Genomic DNA, 27,930 nt, shown 5'->3' with positions numbered 1-27,930 from the left:
AGATTGTGACACATAAATACAGAACATCTCTTAAACCGCAAAACCTTTGCATTTATGCGTTTTATTAAAAGCGAAAAAAATCTATTTAAAATGTGATGTCATGACTAGATGATCAAAGGCGGTCAAAATAATAAAATAAACAAATACGAGTTAATTCGAAATTTAAAAAAAAACATAACAGATCAATGACAACCCACTATATAAAATTAGTGTAGTTGTTTGCGCTGTTGTAATTATTTGTGTAGATACGTTGTGTTGGATGTTGAGCTCGTGTTATGTTGCTGATGATTATTGTTATTATTGCTGGGGCTACTGTTATTGTTAATGGAGCTGGCGTTTATATTATTGATTCTATTATATTTTCGTTGATACTACATTTATCCTTGGTATAGTGTTGATGTTTTTAGCGGTGTGGATATGTTATGTTTGTAATATTTATATTGTTACGTGTTTTGACATTTCTACTGGTAGAGTTGCTATTGATGTTGAAAGTGTTTGTATTGCATTTGATGTTAGAGTTGTTTTAATGTAGTTGGATTACGTAAATAAGAGATATGAAGTTAATGTTTTCGCAGATGATAAGTTTATACTACTACTACTACTACTACTAATAATAATAATAATAATAATAATAATCGCTACTCGCTAGATTGTTATTACGACTCCTATGTTTTAATGTAGATTTGTTAGGCATCTCGAAATTTCTAGTTTAATTTAAAAGCATTTATTTTGGTTAAAATATAAAAAATATTACATTCTGAAACAATTTTTTAAATTAATATACTTGAAATAATCTATATAAAAACTCAGCAAGATACAACATTGCATACAAAACTAGTTAAATGATTACAAAATGTCTAACATTAATACAATTTATTTCGGGAAATTATATCTCGCGCTCTCCAAAAACATACATTGTAAAGCTCTTAAGCATTCATGATTGTATTGGCTTTTTATTCATTGCTCTATGACCTATGGATGATTAAAGCAAGACTGAAAAGTATTCGTCATACAGATAGAATATGTATTATCTTTTTTGCTTTTAAAATTAAATGATTATTTAAAAAAACTGCAAAAAAAAATAGACACAATTACACTGTGGAATATTGTTGTGTTTCACAATTTTTATATGTATCAATATATATATATATATATATATATATATATATATATATATATATATATACACGGGAACAAAAAAATGGGCCATGATTAAAATTGGAACAAAAAAAATGGGCAATGATTGAAATTGAAAAGAAAACAATTTAAAAATTTTTTATCGCTTGTTTGCTAATAATTAGCTGTTATTTAGTACTTTTCAGATTATTAGTATTAAATATGAGTCCAAGAAAAAATTGAAACCCGAATTGCAGGATTACGACAGGCAAATTTGACTTACAAGCAGATTTTCGACATTTTGAAAGAAGAAAAGGTGGCAACATCTCTTTCAGCTGTGAAGAGAATTGGGCAAAGGTTCGAAATTGATCGCACAGTGAGCAGGAAAGTTGGTTCTGGTCTCCCCAGAGCATCCACAATGAAGGACGATCACAGGCTTAAAAGGACCGTTTTGAAGGATCGCAAAAAAAACTTATGTTGACCATAGCAAACAATTCGAAACAGCAAAAGGAAATTCTTTTTCTAGAGTGACAATATCCAGAAGGATGAAGGAAATGGGATTTTCATCAAAAAGATGTGCAAAAAAAACCTTTGTTAACTACAAAGAACATCAGCGACAGAAAGACATTTGCATCATGTTATGGTACAAAAGATGCAGATTGGTTTAGAAATGGTTTCTGGTCGGACGAATCAAGATTTTGCCTTGCCAGTGATGCCCCTGAATGTTGCATCCGAAGATCCGGAGAAAGATTTTCACCGAATTGCATAAAAACCACAGTAAAACATGGAAACGGAGGAATAATGGTATGGGGGACCTTTTCTGCTGCAGGAGTTGGGGAAATTATCAGAAATAATACCACGGAAAAACAACAATACAACACAATAAAATGTCTGCAAAAAAAATAAAAAAAATAAAAAAAGAAAGAACAGTAGAAAAAATACAAATCAACACACACACAACGTAGGGTCCATTAAAACACTAGGCGAATTAGAAAAATAATAAAGAAAAAAAGAAAAGAAATACACATTTACACATGAAGAACCTCTTATAAAGAAAGAAAGAAATGGTTCTGAAGAAAAAAAAGACACATTAACATTATATATAGATAGATTTATATGATAAATTAATAAGAAGAATTAAGGGTAGAACGGTACGTTAAAAAGGAAAAAAAGAACGTTTCTGTGTAGAAAAAACAATAGAAGAAATTGAAAAAAAACATACACGATAGACATACAGATAATAAATTGTAAATTTTTAATGAACAGCCAGTGAGTAAACCAGAAAGAAAAAAAAAGAAATAGAACATATGACTTTAGTAACAGCGTGGGTCAGGAATGAGCCTTTCAACTTACCAAAAGATAAACACGTCAATCACAAATATGTGTTATGAATATTTTTGTTGCATTTTTAAACTGTGAAACTAAGTGTAACTTTTAATGAAAAACAATATGTACTTTTGATGAAAAACAATGGATAGGTTCTTCCAAGGTGATTTTTTTCCCTTTTTCACTAATTGTACGATTTTTTTTTCTTAGGAATTTTTTTCTGACGTGGACAATTTTAGTTCCATCGATGTGTTAGGATTGTCTGAGACTTTATAAGTGAGTCGTTTTATTTTATTTTAGAAACGACTATGTATTTTAATTGTAAATGTCTAGGTATTTTTTTGTAAATGTCTAGGTATTTTTTTGTAAACGACTGTGATTTTTCTTTAATTTTTAATTCTGTGGAATGGTAAAGGTAATGCACTATGCAGCCGTCCTCAGGAGTTGATGACGTGGTCAATTTTGGGTTTCCATGAATCTGTGTTTTGTTATTTGGAATTTTGTTATCAGTTAGATGGGACTTTGTGGTTGCTTATAGGATATTTTTGTATTTTTTTAAATTTATTATTTTTATGTAATTGATGTGTTGTCAAACGGTATTGTGCAGAATTTTCTTGTTCTTTGACATGTATTTTTTTTCGCAGAATGGGGAGGTGGAATCTTTGCTTGTGGGGTCTATTGAAAGAATGATTAATAAAAGAAAGAACGTGTTGTTAATTAATTAATTAATAATCATAATAGTAATAATAAAATTGGGAAAAAGAGAAAGAAATAAGATTTAAACAGTGTAATAAATAATAATAAAAAACACTACTGGGTTATGTATAAGGGATCAACTAGTTCTTAAGTTTCGGAAGAGTCAAAGGTTCAGTCGGTATTAATTTTAATTTTCGAAATGTAGAATAAATGTTCTATTCGACATGAGTGACGTTTTGACCACATAAGTAAGGTACAAAAAAGGATAAATATAGGGTTAAATAAACTAGATGAAGAAATGAAAGAAAAAAGTGGGGCGTGAATGGAATTTAATTTCTGTGGCAAGCATGTTAGAATTTTGGAGAGGTGTTGAATTACATGGGTAGTTATCAATTTCATTATTCTCGAGAAGTGATTCGAATTTTATTTTTTTATCGTGATTTCTATTGATTTCGAGTAGAATCAACATGGAACAACTTTGAGTACTTCATGTGTGGAAATCCGATGTTTTCCGTGAAGCTATGTGTCTTCAAGGCAGGTTGCGCTTACCGACTTTGGAAAAAAAAAAAAAAGTTTTTTCTGACATAGCAGTAAACGGAATGTATTCTGTCCAGCGTGAGCGGATCTAGTTGTAATCAACTTCAGGGAGCAAATGAAATGCCCTCTGACATGGCGTAAGGGGCAGAGGGCGTGCAATGGCTGACGTGGCCATTATGTTACGAATCGCTCAAGAGAAGATGAATGAAATATGTATGCAGGTACTTGGGAAAATAGAAGGCTACGCAACATAAGGAATGTTAAGAGGTTTTTTGTTTCCCACAAAATACTAGTAATAAGAGTAGGCTTATGATGAATAGGACAAGGCTTGGGATGGGAAATTTTTTTTTATGTGCTACCTATGGGAAGAAAAGCTGATCTGTAAAGCCAAGGACGATGATAGTCCGTTTTGAAGAGGCAGATGGACCTCGATTTTATTATTCGGTTGATTGCCGAGAATTTATCGATCACGCGTAGTGTCGACGGGAGTAAAGGATGCTCCTGAAATTCTTATTTAAATTATGAAGAGACCATGGGGTCACAGGGAGTTGTTGACCTTCGAGGGCGCAAGGATTAGCGCCACATGGTATTATTTGTTGATATTATTTTACTTAGTATATGTTATTAATTATTGAATAAAGATATTTTCTTTGCCAGTTTGGTGAGCATATATATCCCATTCTTAGTAAATGTGGGAAGTAGAAAATGTATGCCTTCGCCATACATTTTGATAAAAAGGGGGGAAGGAATGTTACAGAATGGATTGAGAGAGAGAGAGGTGAGTAAACGTGGAGTGTAGACACGTTTACCAGAACCGAGGGTCAGCTGACCAGATTACGTATGAGTGACGTGGTCAGGTTGGCTAGATCTGTGAGACTGGATTTGGGCTTTGAAGAAGACGGACGGCTTAATAGCTGTTCCCTCCCCTTTACTGGGGGTGGGGGACGCTGATGTGTTCAAAGCAAGCAAGATTCACTTCCATATTCTGTGTCGACATCTGGAAGGTAAATAAAAAACTATAAAACCAATTCATCGTCTTTGAGTGATAAATCTTCGTCTAACAGGTACCAGTCTCCCTCCAAGAGAAGATGAATTCCAGATGGATCAACATCGACGACACATGAAGTAAGGTATATCGAAGAAAATGCATGTAACACACACACACACAAAGCATATGAACAATTAGATATGAACACACACAACCGCATATGAAACTAGACGATCATACGCACACGGAATTCTTTTATGACACGCATAATCTCCTTTCATTCTAATAATAATCATTCCATGACAACAAATACAATTATGGTCCACCCCTTTTATGTTATACACCAAACGTCAATTTTGCGCCCCTCTATGATAACCCTAGTGATAACTTCAATGAGAACACTATGTAACACTATACCTGCAACTTATAGTCCAGATATAAGCCTTCTACATCAAGGTGGCACTGTGCCTTGTTTGTGATAAAAAGGGAAATTTTAAAAATGAGAAACGGGGTATATATTTCCTCTCTCTGTAAAAATCTCACAAATATATTTTAAAAGATTTTAATACATTTGTAAGCAATATATAGTCGCAATAAATACTTTTAAAAATATATAATTTTACAATATATACTTTTAAAAATATATACTTTTACGAATATATATTTTAGAAATATATACTTTCACAATATATATTTTATAATATATTCTTTTACAATATATACTTCTACAATATATATTCTTACACTATATACTCTTACAGTATATACTTTTACAATATATACTTTTTCAAATGATACTTTTGCAATATATATACTTTTACAATATATACTTTTGAAATATATACTTTTAAAATATATATGCTTTTACAATATATACTTTTACAATATATATACTTTTACAATATATTCTTTTACAATATATTCTTTTACAATATATACTTTGAATATATATTTACAATATATAATATTAAAATATATACTTTTACAATAAATACTTTTACAATATATAACTTTACAATATACATTCTACAATATATATATATACTTTTACACTATATACGTTTACAATATATAATTTTACAATATATACTTATACAATATATACTTTTACCATATATTCATGTACAATATATACTTTTACAATATATACCTTTAAATATAAACTTTTAAAATATATACTTTTACAAGACGTACCTTTAAAATATATACTTTTACAATGTATACTTTACGAATAAATATTTTACAATATATACTTTTACAATATATACTTTTACAATAGATACTTCTACAATATGTACCTTTACAATATATACTTTTATAATAAATTCTTTTACAACATATTCTTTTACAATATATACATTTACAATATATACATTTACAATATATATTTTTAAAAATATATACCTTTACAAATATATACCTTTACAATATATCTTTTCACAAGATATTCTTTTACAATATATACTTTTACTATACATAATTTTACAATATATACTTTTACACTATATACTTTTACAATATATACATTTATAGAAGATACTTTTGCAATTTATTCTTTTATAATATATACTTTTACAGTATAAACTTGTGCAATATATACTTTTACAATATACACTTTTATAATATATATATACTTTTACAATATATACACTTTTACAATATATACTTATACAATATAAACCTTCACAATATATATTTTTACAACATATACTTTTGCAATAAATACTTTTACAATATATCCTTTTACAATATACACTTACAAAATATATATACACTATATAATTAACCAATATATATTTTAACAATATATATTTTTACAATATATACTTTTAGAATATAATGTTTTACAATATATACTTTTACAAATATATACTTTTACAAATATATACTTTTGCAATATATACTTTGACAATATATAATTTTACAAGATATACTAAGAATATATACTTTTACAAATATATACTTTTACAATTTATACATTTACAAAATATACTTTTACAATATATACTTTTACAATATATACTTTTACAAGATATACGTTTACAATATATACTTTTACAATATTTAATTGAAAAATATATATACTTTTAAATATATACTTATACAATATATACTTTTACAATATGTACTTTTTAAAACAATATTTTTACAATATATATTTTGAAAACATATACTTTTACAATAAATATTTTTACCATATATACTTTTACAATATATACTTTTACAATATATATTTTTACAATATATATTTTACAATATATACTTTTACAATATTACCTTTTACAATATATACTTTTAGAAATATATACTTTTACAATATATACTTTTACAATATATACTTTTACAATGTATACTTTAAGAATATATACTTTTACAATATATACTTTTACAATATATACTTTTACAATATATACTTTAACAATAAATATTTTACAATATATACTTTTACAATATATACGTTTACAATCTATACTTTAACAATCTATTATTGTAAAATATATATACTGTTACAATATATATTCTTACAATATATACTTTTCAATATATACTTCTACAATATGTACATTTACAAGATATACTTTTACAATATGTTCTTTTACAATATAATTTTGACAATATATACATTTACAATATATACTTTTACAATATATAATTTTACAAATCTATACTTTTACAAATATATACTTTTACAATATATACTTTCACAATATATTCTTTTACAATATATACTTTTACAATATATACATGTACAGAAGATAGGTTTCATAAAAATTATTTTACAATATATGCTTTTACAATATAAAGTTTTGCAATATATGCATTTACAATATATACTTTTATAATATATATACTTTTACAATATATATATATATAGTATTACAATATACACCTTTACAATATATATACTTGTACAATATATTCTTTTATAATATGTTCTTTTACAATATATACCTTTACAATATATACTTTTACAATATATACTTTTTCAAAACATACTTTTACAATATATATTTTTACAACGTATACTTTTACAATAAATACTTTTACAATATATACTTTTCAATATATACTTTTAAAATATATATACCTTTACACTATATACTTTTACAATAGATATTTTTATAATATATACTTTTAAAATATAATTTTTACAATATATAATTTTACAAATATATACTTTTACAATGTATACTTTTATTATATATATGTTTAGAATATATACTTTTACAATATATACTTGTACACTATATATACTTTTACAATATATACTTTTACAATATATACTTTTACAATATATTCTGTAAAAATATATACTTTTACAATATATACTTTTACAATATATACTTGTACACTATATATACTTTTACAATATATACTTTTACAATATATACTTTTACAATATAAATTTTTACAATATATACTTGTACGAATATATACTTTTACAATATAAACTTTTAAATATATACTTTTACAATATGTAATTTACAATATATGCTTTTGCAATATATATTTTTTACAAATATATACTTTTACAAACATATACTTTTACAATGTATACTTTAAAATATATACTTTTACAATATATACTTTTATAATATATATACTTTTACAATATATACTTTTACAAATATATACTTTTACAATATATACATTTACATATATAGATTTGAGATTAGCCGGATTACTATACTCAGCTCGGGTGTTATTTTCGAAAATTTAATCCGATGTAAACTCAAACTTTGTCAGTTGCACATTATCAAACTCCGAAATCTTTGACAAACTCGCAAATTTTAACGGAATTTCGAATAAATTCTTTAAAATTTTGATTTTATGTATTAACTTCTTTCTAGAAAAGGTTGAGAATTGCATCAGTCGAAACATGAAAATATCATCCTATGTTACAATTAGAAGTGGAACTAATTGAAGAATACCAATGATCACTTTTCTATCTCAAGTTTTACTCATGGGAAATGTATTTTTTAATTTTTTTTTTCTGAAGGTAATATTTTTGAATTTTCTTAAAATTTACTTAACATCACCCTTAAAACGTTAAAGAATAAAAAAAAATTGAAGTAGATCAACTTACCGAAAGTCCAAATGTGGAAAGATAAAGACAGTGAGACCAGCATGACAGGCATCCAGAATTGAATCCAAATAAAGGCAAAAAATTACCCGTTTTTGATAAAGACCAAAGTCTCCGATTTTTTCTAGGAGGACATCAAATTTCATTTTTACTTTGAAATACTCTAGAATCAAGCAAAAATGATATAATTTTATTAAATATGTTTTCCACAATATAATAGAATAATATATTAAAGAAATATTGTGTATTTTTTATTACTTGGACTGCTTATCTCATCATGGCATGGGATATTCAGCTCATAGTGTTACATACTGCTGCTGTAATTAATCAATGATATATATTCTAGAAAGAACCGAGAGTAATTTAGATTTTGGTTTATGATTAATTTCTCTTCCATCTATTTTTGCAAATTCTGTCTCGATGTCGTGCGGATTCTAATCTTTTGACCATTTATTTTCTCTTGGAATTAACTAATAGTTTTAAGGTACACTTAATGAAACTAGTTTCACAACACATGCATAGAAATGGGAGGTGCTTTTCTATGTTTGCCTGTTTTTTGATGGTTTTTCAATTTGTTTTCACTGTTGCTTTGTTTCGATCTCATACTGATTTGATATGATGTTTCAGAATCATTTGTACGTTTTAGCATATTCCGACTAATGTACATAATATAAACTATGAATCAATGGTGACTTAACATAAGTTTCTCTTAATTCAATTTGACTTATAAACAAAACGACACGCACATTTGCTTCGTAGATTTTTCTTGATTAAAATAGTTATATTTAGAGAAAAGAGTTTTATAAATAGATATTTACTTTAAAAAAGGTAAAATGTAATAAAACGCTAGAAAACTTTATGCCACATGAATGTACAGATAGATATTTTGGGTCTTTATTAATTTACTAATCTTTTTTTACATAAAACGATACTCTGGATTTAAGTGTTACTATGTGTAAGGATTTATGTATTCATTATTCATTATTAGTGATGTCTATCAGTGATTAATTCACAAATTTCTTCCCACGAATGACTGCGCTTGAAAATCTCTTTATCTGCAGTGTCAACCGGTCATAGGTGAATACCAAAGACCTGTAATACTAGTAAATAAATAAATGTTAATTTAGGATAAATTGTACTCAGAAACAGTAAGCTGCGTCAAGTATTACTTTTCGTCTTAATTACTCGATATATAGTTACATGAAATTATAAGTGTTACTTTTTGTAAGAAAAGAAGTTATTTATGTCAAATACTCAACAGTGTTTAATAAATTTCTATAAAGATCTACAGCGTAGTTATAAATTCATTAATTCTAATGAAAAAGAACTTGAGATTTTATACATGTGATCATAAACTTCTTTGAAAATTTTAAGTAAGGCATAAATAAATTTCTGTCAACCGTCATTGTGTTGGGATGATGTCTAGTGGTTAACGATGCTGATGTGGCGCTTTGATCGCATGGTCTTGAGATACGATATCATCTTTAACAGATTTTATAATAAGTAGCGTCACATTCCGCCTAAATTTCAAAAGGGTAAAACAGAAGTGCTGGCCCCTGAAAATAACCGCTGCCACTGTTGGGTCTGTTTTCATAGGCATCCCTGGCATGACAAGGCACTGTGTATTCTTGCACACTGTTACTCAGTTCACTGGAGGAGTGACCGTTTGCTCATTTCCACGATGCAGTTCATTCTTTGTTACTGTGATCATAAGTCACGCTAAAGACCGGCTCGTCGATCAAGATGGTTGTACATCTATTTAAACCTTCTAAAAATGCTTCGCCTAATTCTGTGAAATAAACTCCACCTAGTCTGTTGATTGCATCAATTCCCAACAGTAAATAAAAGCTCAACAGCTGTTTATCCACGACCAACGCCTCAATGTCAACAGCTGAAACTTGACCAACCTTTACATTTATCCTGCAGTATTCTCAGTAATTCAATGTCCTTCCATCAGCTTTTAGTAGTCCTGCTGACTTCCCCTTCCAAAAGCGACACACGACTTTAGTCACTATAGTCTGCGAACACGCGTAATCGAGCAGCGTCGTGCACTCCTGCCTATATACACGCGCTTTCATGGAATGGAGCTTCTTAGTGGTCAGTGAGTAATGCTAATGCTTCCTCCCTTTCGACGTTTCCCTGGCACTGCGATGCTATATGTCCAAGGCCTTTGCATCCGAAGCAATATATCTCACGATAGACTTTGCGCATCCGACTGTCCGGACTCTCTTAGCGATTCTGTACGCAGTCCTTTGCGAAGTGGTTGAGACCGCCATACCTTTAGCAAGTAAATTTATTGCGCACTTTTGATTCTAAAGGTGCTGGTCTGAGAAGGTGGCGGCAGCCTATTCTGCAGTGCCTTCGTTATCTGTCATAATAGTTCTGGTTCGGGTCAACAGTTGTTCCGCACTCATCGTTTTCATCCTATATGAAGCATGTGAATCATGTTGTGGTAGTCCAGAAATGAATGCGCACATTAACCAACATTCGGGCAACGGGTCCCCAACCAACAGGCCAGGCGCCGCAGCTCAGCAAAAAAAAAACTCGTCCACTGTCTCATCAGGGCGAAGTTATTGAATCACAAAAAGCCATATGGATTAGATATAACGGTAGCATATGCGGTTATAAGGGCCGCTTTGATCTGGTCTTCGTCTGCTTTCTGCTCCGTAATAAGTTGTCTGTATATGGCCAGAGCACCACCTCGCAATCTCAATGGCAGGACGCGCTCGACATTTTTCATAGAGTAAAGCTCACACGCAAGTAGCACATTTTCGATCCACTCGATAATGAGTATATCAGCTGCAGTACCATAAAACTCCGGAATCAACCGGACATCAAAAACCTTGCCCTCCATCCTCGAAAGGTACTATGAAGCCGAAATAGCTTCTAATTTGAAAATTAATTTCAGTGGAGTTTTAAAGTTGTGTCCTTTCCCGCCTAAAATCTTTTGAGTCAGCTTCAAGAATCCTATTAAGACACACGTCCGTTCGCATAATACGCCGTCTTTCAACTCGGTGGTTGTTCCTTTATCCACTTCTTTTATACATCTTGCATAATCTAATTTGCATAGAGTTTGCTTACTCACACGTGATCGTCAAATACAAAAGCGGTGACGTCATTTTAGTTGTCTTTCTTTATTATTAAGTCACTATTTTCCCTACATTACCGTTTGGTATATTTTAGAGTTGGAACAATTACATTGAGAGCATTGCCAGGATCGCTGCGAAAAAGGTAGGTTCTCTCTACCGTGCTAGAAAGCTACTAACGCCCGAAAGTATCCTTACCTCTATAAGGCCACCATTCGTCCATGTATGGAGTATTGTTGTCATATTTGGACCGGTGCATCTGATACTAGTCTCTCACTCCTAGACAAGGTTCAAAAGAGAGTCCCCAACCTTATAGGTCCTGAACTGTCATCCAAGCTTCAGCTTCTGTCGCATAGACGAAATGTAGCATCCCTCTGCATGTTCTACAAGTACTTTAACGGTGAATGTTCCGACGAACTGTAAGCACTTGTACCCCGTCTACGTAAATACCCCCGACAAACCCGACAAGCAGTAAAATCCCCCCTTCACAGTAGAGATCCCTAGATGTAAGAGAGCCTTCTACTCCAGTAGTTTCTTCCCCAGAACAGCTAGACTTTGGAATTCCCTTCCAGGTTTTTGCTTCCCCAATTGTACTGACATGCAGAAGTTCAAGTGTAATGTGAACCGACATCTTGCTGCCCAACTCCCCACCTAGTACCACTGTAGCCTGTGTCCCTAATAGTAGCCCCCTACATCAAAGTGGCAATGTGCCTTGTTTGGGGTGAAAATGTAATTTAAAAAGTTGTAAGAGAAATGCAAACGCATATTTCTGATATAGCTGATAAAAAGGAATGGACTAACACATAGTTCATAACAATGTACAAAATAAGAACAGAGGTAGAATTGGAAAGATCCTAGGAGGATAAATAGGTTTTGTATTTTTTCATACGATGGTAATTTTTTTTAGATTTGAGGCATTTCTCTCTGCTGTTTATCATGTTATGAGTCCAAAAAAAAAATTTTCTTTGTGGAGATAGTTTAGATTTTCATACATTTTACTGAAGGGTTTGTCACCGTCGGTTAAAACGCTTATTTTTCTGTAGTGCATAGTGGGCAATTCCTGAAAGAAGGTCCATACGGTGTTTGTTTATCAATGATCCACAATTTGATTTTACAGTGAGTACTGAACTCTTTCATCTCGCGACGTGTTATCTCATTTTCCCAAATATTTGAATATGTTATTGTTAGCGTTGATTCTCGGTTTGAAAGTTATTGGGTTATTTCGATGTAAAGTATTCATTCTCTGAATTCATACCGAATATTACATTAGTTTCGGAAATCTGATTTTGCAAAGTCCTCTGGGTGAACAGAGGTGTAAGTGAAATTTACTGGTGTAGTGTGTTTTGAAGTTAGTAAAAGTCCTATGGAAGGGCAGCAAGATAAGTTGTTTTTAAATCACTGGATCAGTATAAAATCCAAGAATCGAAAACAAGGAATTACAGATTTCTTTAATCCACCATCTTGTTTATTAAATCCGAACAGTTTTTGTTTTTATTTTATTTTTAGAATAGATCTAATAAATATGTTTTTAAACATAAAGTTTGTTTGTTATTCGTTATTATTTTTTGCAATACTGAAAATTTAGGGCAATACATACAGCTTTTACGACCGAATAGCCAATGGTAACATGTGGCTGATATGTGCTCGTTATTTTGAAACACGTGCAAGAGTCACATTGCGTTTAAAACAATTTCCTGTCCCATACATTTGTGTTATTCCTCTGATTGTGAGCATCGTTTATATCCATTTGCAGTTTGAAATTACATTTTATAATGGACATTTTTTAAACTAATTCGAAAAAAGCATTAATCTGACGGTTGCTTCATTAATCTAATTTTTAAATTTAAAAACTGAATTGATCGTAACCGTGAGAAGATGATCATAAAATGAAATAGAAAAGTTTAAATTAATTTACTTCAAATAATTTGATAAATTACATCTTGGGATTTTGAAAATGAAATATAATTGACTTTTAATAAAAACTCCGAATAACTTCACACATTATCCAAACGCAAATGTTACCGTTTTTGCAGCGCTTCAGTCGATAAAAAATCGCAAAATTAAATTTCAATTAAAAACTAATGATATCTATTTAATTTTGATGTTAATTTAAACTACAAGCAATGATATTTACTTATTTATCATGCCACAGCATATCATGTCAATATATTAGGACGTTATTAGATAAAACATTACATTAGATATATTAACGATTGATTTTCAGTTATTTTGAAATATTATATTACGGCAGTTATTTTTCTCATTTTTATTGTAAAAATAAATTCAGTGGAATTAATAAGTAGATTTGAAATGCAACAAACAGTATTTTTTGTCATTTTTAAGATTGAAATTTTTAATTTAACAATAAATACTCTCGATTTTGGCACTTTTTAAATGTTAAAATCAAATTTTTGTAGCGTTTGCTAGAACAGATTTATAATTTAACGAACTGTTTCTTTAAATTTTCAAGCAACTATTTATTTTTTTAAATAAATTTACACCTCATATGAATGCCGGATTACATGTAATATATTGTAGAAAATATTGTTTATATACGACCGTGCTACAAAAATCTTTGCAAGTCCCTCTCGAAATTAAATTAACTTAATAAACTCTGTTTTAATTAATTTTTTTGAGTTATGAATTATTTCAGGTACTATTTAATTTTTTGGAGTTATTAATTAGCTCGACTATTTTTTTTATAATGTCGATCTCCAGTTGCCATTGTAAAGTTGACGTACGATTCGGACTCCATGGCTAAGTTTGATGTTTTAATATAACCATTTATCTATTATTTAAAGGACAATCGTCATTGTGCATTCTCGATTAATCATTAAGAGTTCTGGGAAAAATAATCTTTTTTTTTTCAAATTAAAGTAGGAATGATGGGGTTTATGCACTTTTCTTGTATCGGCATATGTATCAATTATGTTTAATTTTTATATGCTTGTTCACCTTTTACACAATGTTAAAATAATGAATAAAACATTTCTGAAGCAGAATCCCACCAATATTTGATAAAACGCGCCACTAATTAACAGCAGAGTATTCAAAATTTTAGCAAATGAATTATTTTAAATATAAACACATTTTTATAGTCATGTTATTAAAAAAATGTAAGATTGGCCTTCAACGTGATTGAATAGTAATCAAACCTTAATGTAGATAAATGCTGCCATATGATAGTAGTTTCTTCTTCTAAGTCAGTTTTTACTTTCAGTGATGACACTGTTCTGCTCTAGGAAGTGATACAGAAATTAAATCTTTACCGTCTGGCCGGTTCCTTCTTCAAGCCATCTAAACATTACATTTAAGCTGCTATCAAAGTCAAGGGTATCGTATTTATCACATGAGGTTCTTTCTGCAATCTCACCTATGAAATATGTCTCCCTCTTTATGACTTCCACGTCAAACCTCATTAAAGCATGGTATACAGGTATCTTCCCTATATCTAATACGTTATATCTAGCATTTAGAGAGGTTTCAAAGCCTGACTACTCGAATGTTGCGGTATCTATCGGTTCTGCCTTATGATAGTCGAATTAAAAAACTTAACTTTTTTTCTCCCTTGAGCGCCGACGATTAAGCGGTGACTTAGTTTGGGCCTACAATCCCTGCAATGGGTATTATGATATATGTCAGAACCAATTATTCACTCCTGTACCAGAAAATAAACTACACAGACACTACATGATCTTGTTTTCATGGCCGATTTCTATTGAACGGAAGAAGAGCTAATTTCTCAATCAGAAGCCCTGAAAATTGGAATAATAAATGCATGAATAATGCAACAATTAAAAGTAAGTTTGAACAGGTGGTGCCTACGGAGTTTTCTTCTCTGTAATTTTTTACTACACTTTCCGTTCGTTACATTCAAGTACAAGTTATTTTTTGGTATAATAAATTGAATTGAAGTGACTTAGTAGTGTTGTTTATTAATGGTATCATAGAATATAACATTCTACTCCCAGCCACTTCAGTCAACTTCATTTATTTACCCAAAATTATAATCCTGTCCAAGTTACTTGTACTTCTCTTCTATGGTTCTTTTAAAGCTCGGATAGGGGTTCTTTTTGCGGTAAATCTCAATCATAAACTGTTAAAATTATACAAGTTACATTGGTTTTGAAGTGTGAATTATTTTACATGACTAAAACAGAATCTACAGAATGCATCTATAAAAAATAAATACGAAACAAAATATTTCTTTGATTAGTAGAGAAGACAATTAATAAAGTGCGCTCTCAAAATGAAGCGATTAAAATAATATAACCTGACATTTTCACTGGCATTCGATGTTTAAAAAATTATAAAAATTCAAAGCAAAGATGTGGGTGTATACTCGATAGATAAGAAAACATTAATAAAATCTAATACTTACCTTGTTTTAAATCCTGTTATGTGTAAAGCAAAATAAAAGTGACAAGATGAGCTCATATTTGAGAATCTTACCTGTCAACTTTACGCTCCCGCTTACCTCCCACTTATCATCAACTAATTCAAAGCTCTCTTACCTCCTGCTCTCTCACACCCCTCATCCCCTCTCTCTTGTCTCTCTCATTCTCTCGATCAATATATCTATGTGTCAGTCTACGTGTGTACTAGTCTAAATGGTGATTATGTGTATATAAATATATGCATATATGATGATTGTAACGTCTTGTCAGACGAGTGCCACTCCCTCAGACATTTAAAAGTCCATGAGCCCAAAAATGACTTCCATCGCCACAGGACCATTTTAATAGACAAATGCATGAGGGAGTATCTATACACAGATGATGTTACAGAGTCTTAATTTTGTACGACAGCTAAGTCTCTCTCTCGGTTCAAAATTTTGAGATCCAGCAACAAGCAAGAGAAAGATAGCCAGCAACAAGTTAAACTACAGACCAACTTAATGCGGGTACTAGTCTCCCGCATTATGTTTTTTTTAAATAAGAGATGTGCTTCTTCTAGAAAGGTAGCCTTCACTACGGCTTACGGGAGCCCTCTCCACCCCAACACACACATACATACACACAAACACACACGGTGCTAGTTGATCCCGAAAAGGTGTTTATTCGCCCTTTGGGAGGCCTAGTTTTTAATCCTTCAGGAAGACTAGCCACCCTTCTCGCCAAGCAAGTCTGGTGGGGGAACCAGTCTAGTCGCTAGTGACCCGACCATGAAGCAGGTAGTACTGGGTTACATGGTACCAGTAGCATATGACATGATCTGACATATACATATATATACACACACACATACACACACACACACACACATATATCTATATATATATATATATATAAGTATGCATATGAAGATGCATAAGAAAAGAATATGAACAATATAAAGTTTATAATTTTTCTTTATTCGTTTTTATTGATGACGTGCAGAAATACAAAATATTATAATAAAGGAATTGCATGTACATATTTTCGACGGATGCTTCAGTCTTGTAGTGAAAGTGAAGTGCATGCACGAGGGAGGAGGAGAAAGAAAGAAAGGAGAAGAAAGTATAGCCAATGGGAAGGTTCAACGTCAATCTTAACTATACATATAAGACCGAACATAAACACATGTACAAAATACATAAACACATATAAAAGAATAATAAAAAAACATAAACAGTAAATAAATGTGAAGAAAAGCGCATTTACTGCCTATTATTTTGAATTCCAACGATAGTATTTATTTCAATAGAGAACCTAAATTCAAAGGATATAAAAAGTAAACGGACGTTTTTCGTCCGAAAAAAAAACAAAAAAAACGTCGCTTCCAAATCCAACTGTATTTTAATACAGATACGAAACGCTCATTGTTATTTATTTTATACAATAATATGTACATACACATGCGTAAACAAACAAATGGTCATATTTACATACATATATATATATATAATATATATATACATATATATAAATGTACACATAACCACATACATACGTGTACATTCATATACAAACAGATACACATATGCACATGCATATACATGTGCGCATATACATACACGTATAAACAGCTTTACGTATATACACAAGCCTATAAAAATACATAAGCAAATATAAAGAGAGAGGGAAAGGGAGGGGGACAGGAAAAGAGAGATATAGGTGTACGGGAAATATATATATATATATATATATATATATATATATATATATATATATATATATATATATATATATATATACGTGTGTGTGTGTTTGTGTGTGTGTGTTTTATTTTTTATTACCATTTCATCTGTTACCCTGGTGTCTAACTCTGTCCCGTAGGGAGGCATAGTAAATAGGTACATATTTATCGGATGTTGGACCATGTTTACGATCCAACAGCCTCGTCAGACCTTACAGAAATGGTTGCTAGTATTACGAAGTGTTTTAGAAGAGAAACGAGAAAAAAAGGGGTGGGGTGGGGTGGGGGTAGGCGATAATAAGTGGGAGGGAGATGAGTATTAGCAATATTTAAGTTTTGAAGATTAAAATACATTAGATTGTATTGTGTGTGGGGGGTAGCAGACTCAGGTAGGCGGTGGTGGAGATATATGGATATAGGGAGGTGGAGGTGGAGAGAAGATGGTAACGAAAAAGAGAGGGGCTAAGGAAAGAACGAGGGGAGGAGTTTCAATTTTTAGGTTTTAAATTTTGACTGCTTTTTGCTTGGTATATTAAGTAGATGAGAGAGAGAATGGGAGAGAGAGAGAAAGAGAGGGAGAGAGGGAAAGAGAGGGAGAGAGAGGGAAACGGTTAGTGTAGATGTCATGTTTTTTACAAGTACAGGGTTCCATTTAAAATGTTCGTAGTCGCTATAGGTCGACTTGTTCATTTCAGTTTACAATAGGTTGTGTTTTTTTAAAGAATTAATACATACGCCAACGCACGCACAAGTACGCATACATACATATACACACATATGTACATTTCTACACATCCATATACAGACACATACGCACACACACCTATATATAAACAAGGTATATGCAGACATATATGGATCTATATGCAGACATACACACACATACACACAACTCTTATAGACATATACATACATATATACATAGACACATATAGATACATATATATTTTCCTCTATACACATATAGGTGGAGATATAGATCTACAGTAAGAAGTAGACGTATATATATACATACATAGACATACACATGTAACCATATACACGTATATACAATTGCATAAATATACATATTTATAAAAATATAAATATACAGACATACATAGACATATATATATACATATATACATATACACAGACATGCATATATTTATATCAAGTAAATAAAGTAAAGTTAGGATAAATAGATAATAATTAATAAGTAAATACATGAGTGTAATTAATAGAGCGAGGTTAGGTAGACGCATCGCTAAGTTTATATATACATGGCTGGGCTTCTAACATGGTGCTTTGGGCATATATATATATATATATATATATATATATATATATGTATATATATATATACATATATATATATATACAAGCATGTATATATTTATACCAAGTAAATAAAGTAAAGTAAAGTATATATATATATATTATGTTTCTAACACTTGAAGGAAAATGTGTTTTGAAAAAAAAAACATACACACATATACATACACACATATGCATATATCTATAAATATACATAGATGCATACACTTTCATGTACACATGCACATACACCCACATAAATACATACATACGTACATAATACGCACACATATATGGCAATATGAAAAAGTAAAAACTAAGAAAAATGTGGCGATTTACGAAAGAGTTAGCTGGAGAGGAAAAACAAAAAGCTGTCCCCACACCACCGTGCATATCCGTCCTAAAGAAAATGTTTATAGTAAACCTTTGGTGATGTAGAAATTGTAGTCATTGAGTAGTCCCAGGTTTTTATTAAGGCCTGTAGTGTGCGTGTTGAGTTTTAGAATAAGTTTTTTTTTCATATTTTCGTCTCTGATGTTGTGTATAAAAATTGCATGGTATGAGGATGTATCTCATGTTGTCTATTGTGTAGTTTTGTAAATTGTAGTGCATAGCTACTGGGTGCTGTGTGGATTTGTCTGTAAAGGTATGTTTGTGGTTGTAAAAGTGTAGGTGCAACTCCAAGCCTGTTTCTCCACGTAATTGCCTTTTGTGCATTCGGTGCGGTATAATAAATATAATACATTAGAGCTATTGCAGTTTAGAAGGGGTGTTTGAATTGAAGGTTGATGACTGGGGGTGTGAATGTGCTGTTGGTGTTAATTTGTTAACATATTAGATATCTAGGCCTGTTGCATGTTTTGTTTCCTTGAGATGTGGGGGTGCGGTTAATCTGAATAGATTTTAGCAAAGAATGTAAGTTGGGGAGCTGTTGTTTGGCACAAATTGGCGGTTGATTATTTAGTGTGTTGACTGTGGGGTCCCGTTGGAATTGTTTAACATCCGTTTTATGGGGTTGTGTAGATGTTTAGTGTTATTGTTAAAGTCAAATACCATTCCTATGCGTGTTGATGACTTGTTCTTTTTGTACTTTAGTAAATTACGTCTGCTAATGTTCAATGCTCTATTGATGGCTTGTTTTATTATTTTGAGTCGATAGTCACTTTGGACAAAGTTATGGTGTAAAATGCCTACCTGTGCGATATAATCGGATGATCTTTTTGTAGAAAAGTGATTAGTGAATCTCTTGACAAAGGCTTCCTTTCTAGGATTAGTGAATCTCTTGACAAAGGCTTCCTTTCTAGGGCAAGTGCTCTTGACATATCAAAGGCCTTCGACAAGGTATGGCATAAGGGTCTACTTCACAAGATTTCCAGCTACGGTATAACTGGAAATGTTTTCTCAATCATTAAATCATTTCTCTCCGATAGGCTCATAAGAGTAGTGGTAGATGGACAAAAATCGGAGGCCTTCAATATAAATGCTGGAGTCCCTCAGGGGTCAATCCTGGGCCCAACTCTCTTCCTGATCTACATCAATGATCTCCCTAAACACATACTTAAATCATTCGTTGACATCTATGCTGATGACACGACCATCTACGGCAACACATCAAAGGCTGTAAATGACAAAGCTCTCTCTGATTCTCTCTCCTCTGATCTCGAGCGCGTGGTTCAGTGGGGGAAGATGTGGCTAGTTACCTTTAATGTATCCAAAACCAAACTCCTATCCTTACAGCATCAACGCTCTGATCCCCATCTGGCATCAATTGTGATGGATGGCTCTCGTCTGGGTGAGGCCCCGTGTTTGGACAAGCTTCTGGGTTTTGTGTAATAAATTGCGAACAGACGGGCTTACCTGACAAACGCTCGAGGTGTGCATTCTGCACAGCGGGCACGTCCAAAGAAAAATGGCAAGATGGCGGCGGCCGGTTAATATTGCCAAGTAATCACGCGAAATCTCGTGTTCTCTCGCAGATCCGACCATGGAGCAGATTACACAAGCGCTATACGGGGCTTTTGGTTCAGACCCTTTTGTCGTCTGGAGGCAGTTTTCCGAACGCCGACTTGGGCCGGGGGAGACAGTGGATGTTTACATGGCCGACTTGAAAAAGCTTGCCACTCCCTTCGGCGGTGCAAGTGATCGCATATTGGCATGCGCCTTTTTGTCGGGACTTCCGGATGAGGCAAGTCGACTGCTGCGAGCATCGTCAAGACTCACTGAGATTGGATTGGAGGAGTTATTGGCGAGAGCACAAAACATCTTGAAAGACGATCGAGAACTAGTCTCCGCAGCTGTTGACACTCTGGACTCGCCAACGAAGGGTCTACGATGCTATACCTGTGGTGGCCCCAGCCACTTTTCCAGAGACTGCAAAAGCGGTACAAGGCGCACCCCTAATTATGGAGCACGACAAGTAATACGGTGTCACCAATGCAATAAGCCAGGCCACATAGCGCGGAATTGTCCGGGAAACGGGCAAGGGGAGGACGCCGCAGCGCTAGCACCCTCCCCAACGCGGCATTGAACAAAGCGCTGCCTGCAGTAACAGTTCAAGTTGATGGATGTGAACGTTCAGCGCTGGTTGACACCGGCTGTACCCAAACCCTTCTTCGAAAGGAATACTGCGCCACATGGAAGAAACGAAGGATCCCTGTACTTACTGTCGGCCAAGGCTCATTGGTGTGTTGTGGGGTCAGCGTTGTTCATATCAGCATTGGCAATGGCTCTCCGGTTGCTGTGACGGTGTTAGTGGTCGATGGGGAGCTGCTCGGATATGGCCTTCTCCTTGGAATGGACGCTATCACACAGCTAGGCGGAATTACTGTGAACGGCGCCGGTGATGTGAGCTTCTCTCGACCAAACAAACAAATGTGTGCAGCAATCACTCTCGATGAGCCCGACTTCCATGCAGAATACGATAAGGGCACAAACACTTGGACAGCGTCCTGGAAATTGGACAGTGTCATTGCGGAATTGACTTACAGAGTATCCTCCTCCTGCGTGGCTTAGGGGGCAGTACGAGGCAGAACTTCAAGTGTGGATGGATAATGGCTGGTTAGTTCCATACTCAGAGGATGAGTCGGGCCCCCGCGGGGGCTAATTCCCCTGATGGCTGTCAGACAAGAGAACAAGCAGAAAGTTCGACCTGTTCTTGATTACCGGGAACTTAATGAATACGTTGACCCACACACTGCGGGGGCATACTGGACTTGCGAAGAGCATACTTGCAAATACGTGTTGAGAAATCGCTGTGGCCGTTCCAGACGGTGGTGATCAAAGGAACTCGCTATTGCTTGACCAGGCTAGGATTCGGCCTGAATGTAGCCCCTAACATCATGACAGCAATCATGCAGGCGATCCGGCGTCAAGATGAAGCGGTGCAACATGCGACATCGTCGTATATAGACGACATTTTTGTCAATGAGAACCTCCTGCCTGCCCAGGCGGTCAAAGAACACTTCGAGCACTTCGGATTGTCGTGCAAGGAGCCGGAGCGGCTACAGGACGGGGCGAAAGTGCTCGGACTGCAGGTGAGCGGAAGTGCAGATGACCTTCAATGGGGAAGGAGTGGTGAAATCCCGGAAATCCCATCTACCATCACACGTCGGAGCACGTTTTCCATTTGCGGAAAATTGGTTGGTTACTTCCCTGTGTGTGGGTGGCTCCGAGTGGCTGTCGCAGTCATAAAGCGACGGGCAATTTCTATGTCAACTGGATGGGACGATGAGGTGCATGATCCTGCCCTGCGAAGCATGCTGGTGGAAGTTGTGGCCAGAGTGACCAATGATGACCCTGTACGGGGGAGCTGGTGCGTCGATGGGAGTGAATTTGCAGTTTGGGTAGACGCCAGCTCACTTGCCCTTGGCGTTGCTCTGGCGGTCGACGGAAGGATAATAGAAGATGCCTGCTGGCTTCGGCCGGAGAATGACGCCAAACATATAAACCTAGCTGAACTCGATGCTACACTGAAAGGAGTCAATCTAGCGCTTCAGTGGCAGGCTAGAATCCTTCACATCATTACGGATTCCACGCGTGTGCATCGGTGGATGACCAATGCCTTGAACGGAAAAGCACGTCTGACAACGAAGGCGTCGGCCGAAATGTTGATCCGGAGGCGGCTTGCTACCCTAACCGAAACCACTAAGGAATACGACTTGGTCATAGATGTGACACTGGTGCAGTCCTGTTTGAATCAGGCGGATCGTCTGACCAGAGTGCCACGCCGTTGGCTAGACCTGCCAAAAGAAGTGAACGTGTCAGCACCTGTAAATTGCGCTGCAGTGGGACATAGACTCAGCCCGGAGCATATTAATGATGTCCATTGCCAAAGCGGGCACCCCGGTGTAAACCGAACGCTTTACTTCGCCAGATTGGTTGACCCCTCTGTGTCTCGGAGGGCTCTGAAATCTGTTGTGGGAAGCTGCGACACCTGCCGATCGATCGACCCAGCACCTGTCCGGTGGAAGAAGGGAATACTCAGTGTGAAGCGTAATTGGGATAGGATTGCGATGGACATAACGCACTACAACGGGAGGCATATTTTGACGCTTATCGACTGTGGACCATCTAGGTTTTCATTGTGGCGGCCCCTTCGCCGGCAGGACGCGGCTGCCATTATCCATGAGTTGGAAGGTGTGTTCCTCGAGCGTGGCCCTCCTTCTGAGATACTCACCGACAATGGCCCCGCTTTTGTTAGTGAGCCGTTTAAACAGTTTACAGATGGCTGCGGTGTCCATCTGCGTTTTCGGTGTGCCCATGTTCCCAGTGGAAACGGGATTATTGAGCGCAATCACAGAACGGTTAAGACAATCGCAGCGCGGAAGGGGTGTACGGTACCTGAAGCAGTCTATTGGTACAACGTCACCCCTAAGGACGATGTTTCACCCTCCACCGCGCCAGCCAACGCGCTACATACATACCGTGTCAGGGTGAGAGGTTTGGAGAGCAGCTCACTACCCGAACCGGAGCCACCACAAAAGAACATAAAAGAAGGAGATGTCGTCTGGGTTAAAAAAAAACCCGAGGCCAGTGCACGACTCGCTACGGAACCGGTCATGTCACTGAAGTGATCAGCCCGCAGGCGGTGCGAGTTGATGGAGTACCTCGTCATATTAAATACTTAAGATCAGTATTCCAAACTCAGCTGCCGCTTGACGAAGATAGTGAAATTGAATCCGTGGCCAGCGACCCATCATTCTGGTTCATGACGGCTTCAACGCACAGCGACACTGAGAGTGGTAGCCTTCAAAGTACTGACCCTCCTGCTGATGATGAAGACCCGGACAGTGATACTGCGATGCTCAGCTTTAGGTTCGCCGACCTTCGTGTCACGGAAGACAGCGCAGACGATGATGAAGCCCCGAATCCCCCTCTCCGAAGAAGCACTCGAAGAAAAAGGCCACCGCCTCCCTGCTCTTTCTGTGATAATGAGATCAGGGGGGAGTGTGTAATAAATTGCGAACAGACGGGATTACCTGACAAACGCTCGAGGTGTGCATTCTGCATAGCGGGCACGTCCAAAGAAAAATGGCAAGATGGCGGCGGCCGGTTAATATTGCCAAGTAATCACGCAAAATCTCGTGTTCTCTCGCACACACGAGAGTTCAGCTTAGCATAAAAACGGGTCACTATGAGCAAGAAGCGACAAGGAAAAACGTAGTCAAGAAAAGACGACGCTTCTGACGACTGAGAAGAAAAAAGAAGAAAAAGAGCAAGAAGTAGAAGAGGAAGAAGAGAACGATACATGAGAAGACGAGGTGTGTGCGGTTTTGAGTAAATCGAAACAGACAGAAAAAAAAACTCTGATTACATGTTTGACCTTTACTCCTGATCTGAAATGGAACACGTACATCAAGTCTGTTGCCAAGGTCGCTGGAAAGATGGTGGGATCCTTCTACCGCTCCAGAAGATATCTCACTACTGATGCAATTCTCTATCTATATAAAAGCCAAGTACGTCCAAGGATGGAATACTGTTGCCATATCTGGGCAGGAGCTGCTAAAAACAGCCTATCCTGCCTTGACAGAGTACAAAATAGACTTCGTGGCTTTTCTCTACCCTGCAACCTCTCTCCCACAGAAGAGACGTTGCAAGCCTATCCTTGTTTTATCGTTATTTCCATGGCAGGTGCTCGTCTGAACTCCAATCTCTGGTCCCCCCTCGCCAATCTTTCACGAAAAACACCCGTCTAGCTGAATCCACTGTGAAAAATTTCCCCCACTCTATATCTGTGCCTAAATCAAAACGCGGATTCCATGAACAAAGCTTCTTTCTTAGAACTGCACGCCTGTGGAACTCTGTTCCGACTGCCTGCTTCCCTCCGGACTACAACTTGGATGTGTTCAAGTCCAACGTTAACAAATTCCTAATGAACCGCCCCCTTAAGTAAACACTTCATCAAATCTCCACACTAACGTAATGTACTTGCAATAACCCTTATCCCTGAGTGGCTTCCGGGCCTTGATAAGTAGTGATCACTGTTTAAAAAAAAGGTCAGGAAAATACAACGCGAGCAAGTTAAGTGTCTCTAGGTAGACATTACAGAGAAATGATAAATGTATTCAGTAAGAAGTAATAGATACATTATACGAAGAACTAAACTTATCTATAGTGTAGAACTAAAAGTTTGTCGAGAAAGGAGACTAACTGCACATTAGGATACTTTAAAGTGATTATATGTGTACTTAATCGTATGCTCTCAAATAAACAATGTGTCCTACTTTTTATTTAACAACGGATCCTTGTATTTTAATGAAGAAAATAACCCCGTCTTTTCATAATGTACAATGCCTGTCTAAAATTTTATAAGACCTTATCTTTTTAATCCTTTATTTTTCATAGGGAAATAAAATGTTATTATATCTTTGATCCTAAAAATAAGTAGCCTGATATTTAGTCAGATTTTAATATTAAAAGTATAAAAATATATTGGGATTTTATTTTTTTACCTATCATTGAGTCTATATAAATCCCTACTTTAGCAGGAGAGTTTATTATATTGGGTCTATTATTGTTATTAAGTTTGTTTCTATCTGTGCTACCATTATTTCTTGTACAATTTCCATCAATATAATTATAATTATCATTAAATGTAACGTCATGGTAAGGGCTTTATATTACAGTATATGTGTAAACAACGCTCTTGTTTGCAAAAGCCCTAAATAGGGCATATTTCTCACCAAAACAATTGTAAGCAATATCCGTCGAAGCAAAAATATTATTTTTATGAGTTACATTGTATTACCTGAGTTGGATCCTATTATACGTTGTTTAGAGTTAGGTAAAATTAAGAAAGTAATTCTAATCGTGTTTATATTAAAGAGCTTACTATATTTGATTGACATTTTTTATGTTTGCTTCAATAATTTAAAAGATTTTTTGGAAATATTAGTTTCGATATTTTTGCTAAACGATGGGGTAAAACAAATACAAATAAAAATCAGCCGCAAATCTCTAACAGAGAAGTATAATATTAGTACATTGAAACATTAACCCGTGGAAGCAAATAACAAATAATATTTTTGGTTACCTAACTAAATTAAACACCATGTGGATATACATCTAAAGCATCTGGTAGCACAAATACCATGCATTTTGACCTGAGGATTCCTTACAGCAATGAAATGCAGATTGCTGTGCGTAACTGTCACAAATATATTTTCATAACGTACTAATAAGCTATGCTAATTTATTTAGCACTGTTCAAGTAAATATTGGAAATTGATACATAAAAAAATATCTCATAAAATATTATGTGGCTACAGCAGGCAGCGCAACTCATAGCTTCTCTGTATCTCACTCCCTAGCGCAAATTGTTACTTTTCCAACCCGCTTCCCTGATCAGGAAGAACAACACGCATCACTATTAGATCTGTTTTTGACCACAGTTCCTGATGATTGTGTAACGAAAGCCGACAGCCCACTTGGGAACGCTGATCATGCGGTGATAATGGTTGAAATCGCCCTAAACTCTAGACCCAAAACTGAAGAGCCAGTGCTCAAAACTACAAGATATTATAAAAAGGCTGACTGGGAAGCTATCAGAGATCTTATCAGAGACGCCCCATGGGGAAATATTTTTTCTCTTCCTGCTGAACAGTGTGCAACCGAGACCACTGAATGGTTCAAAACTGCAATAGAAGCGCATGTTCCCATGCGGAAATTCTATAGCAAGCCCCACTCTCCCCAATGGTTTACTTCGACTTGCGCAACTGCCATTGCTCAAAGGCAGCATGCATTCCGCAGGTTTAATCGACATAAGTCCAGTTCAAACAGACAGAAGTACATAGAAGCTAGAAGTAACGTTAAGAAAGAAATAGCGACAGCTAAGAGGGAATTTACGGAAACCACGAAAAAACGCATCGAAGCACAAAAACTAGGAACTCGTGACTTCTGGAAAATCTACAACAGGGTAGTAAATAATGGGCAATCAACAATTCCCCCACTAACCAACAATCACGAGGTTCTTTGCTCAGCAACCGAGAAGGCTAACATGCTTGCCAGTCGGTTTGCCTCAAACTCCACACTGGACCCTCTAAACCACCCCCTACCTCAATTTCCTATGCGGACAGATGCCACGCTAGACGACCTGAAAATCACCCCTTCTCAGGTGCATGCTATCATAAAAAACCTTGACACTTCCAAAGCATGTGGACCCGACCTCATCCCAGCTGTGCTATTAA

The 27,930-nt window shown here is 34.8% G+C and overlaps 1 protein-coding gene across 1 annotated transcript in view; it reads right to left on the bottom strand.

The window, feature by feature from the left end:
• Positions 1-16,348, bottom strand: part of LOC145247273 (organic cation/carnitine transporter 2-like) — an 84,940-nt gene extending 68,592 nt beyond the window's left edge. The window contains exons 1-2 of the mRNA XM_080108878.1: positions 16,215-16,348; positions 8,751-8,910 (exon numbers count right to left, since the gene is read on the bottom strand). Of these exons, the coding sequence (XP_079965004.1) occupies positions 8,751-8,893 (143 nt within the window). The 5' untranslated portion in view covers positions 8,894-8,910; positions 16,215-16,348. The remainder of the gene's footprint in view (positions 1-8,750; positions 8,911-16,214) is intronic.
• Positions 16,349-27,930: the final 11,582 nt, after the last annotated feature.

Source organism: Euprymna scolopes, chromosome 25, assembly GCF_053919585.1.
Source record: "Euprymna scolopes isolate OS-2025 chromosome 25, ASM5391958v1, whole genome shotgun sequence".
Lineage (NCBI taxonomy): Eukaryota > Metazoa > Mollusca > Cephalopoda > Sepiida > Sepiolidae > Euprymna > Euprymna scolopes.
Note: the sequence above shows the minus strand (reverse complement) of the source record. Positions and strands in the feature narration are given on the sequence as shown.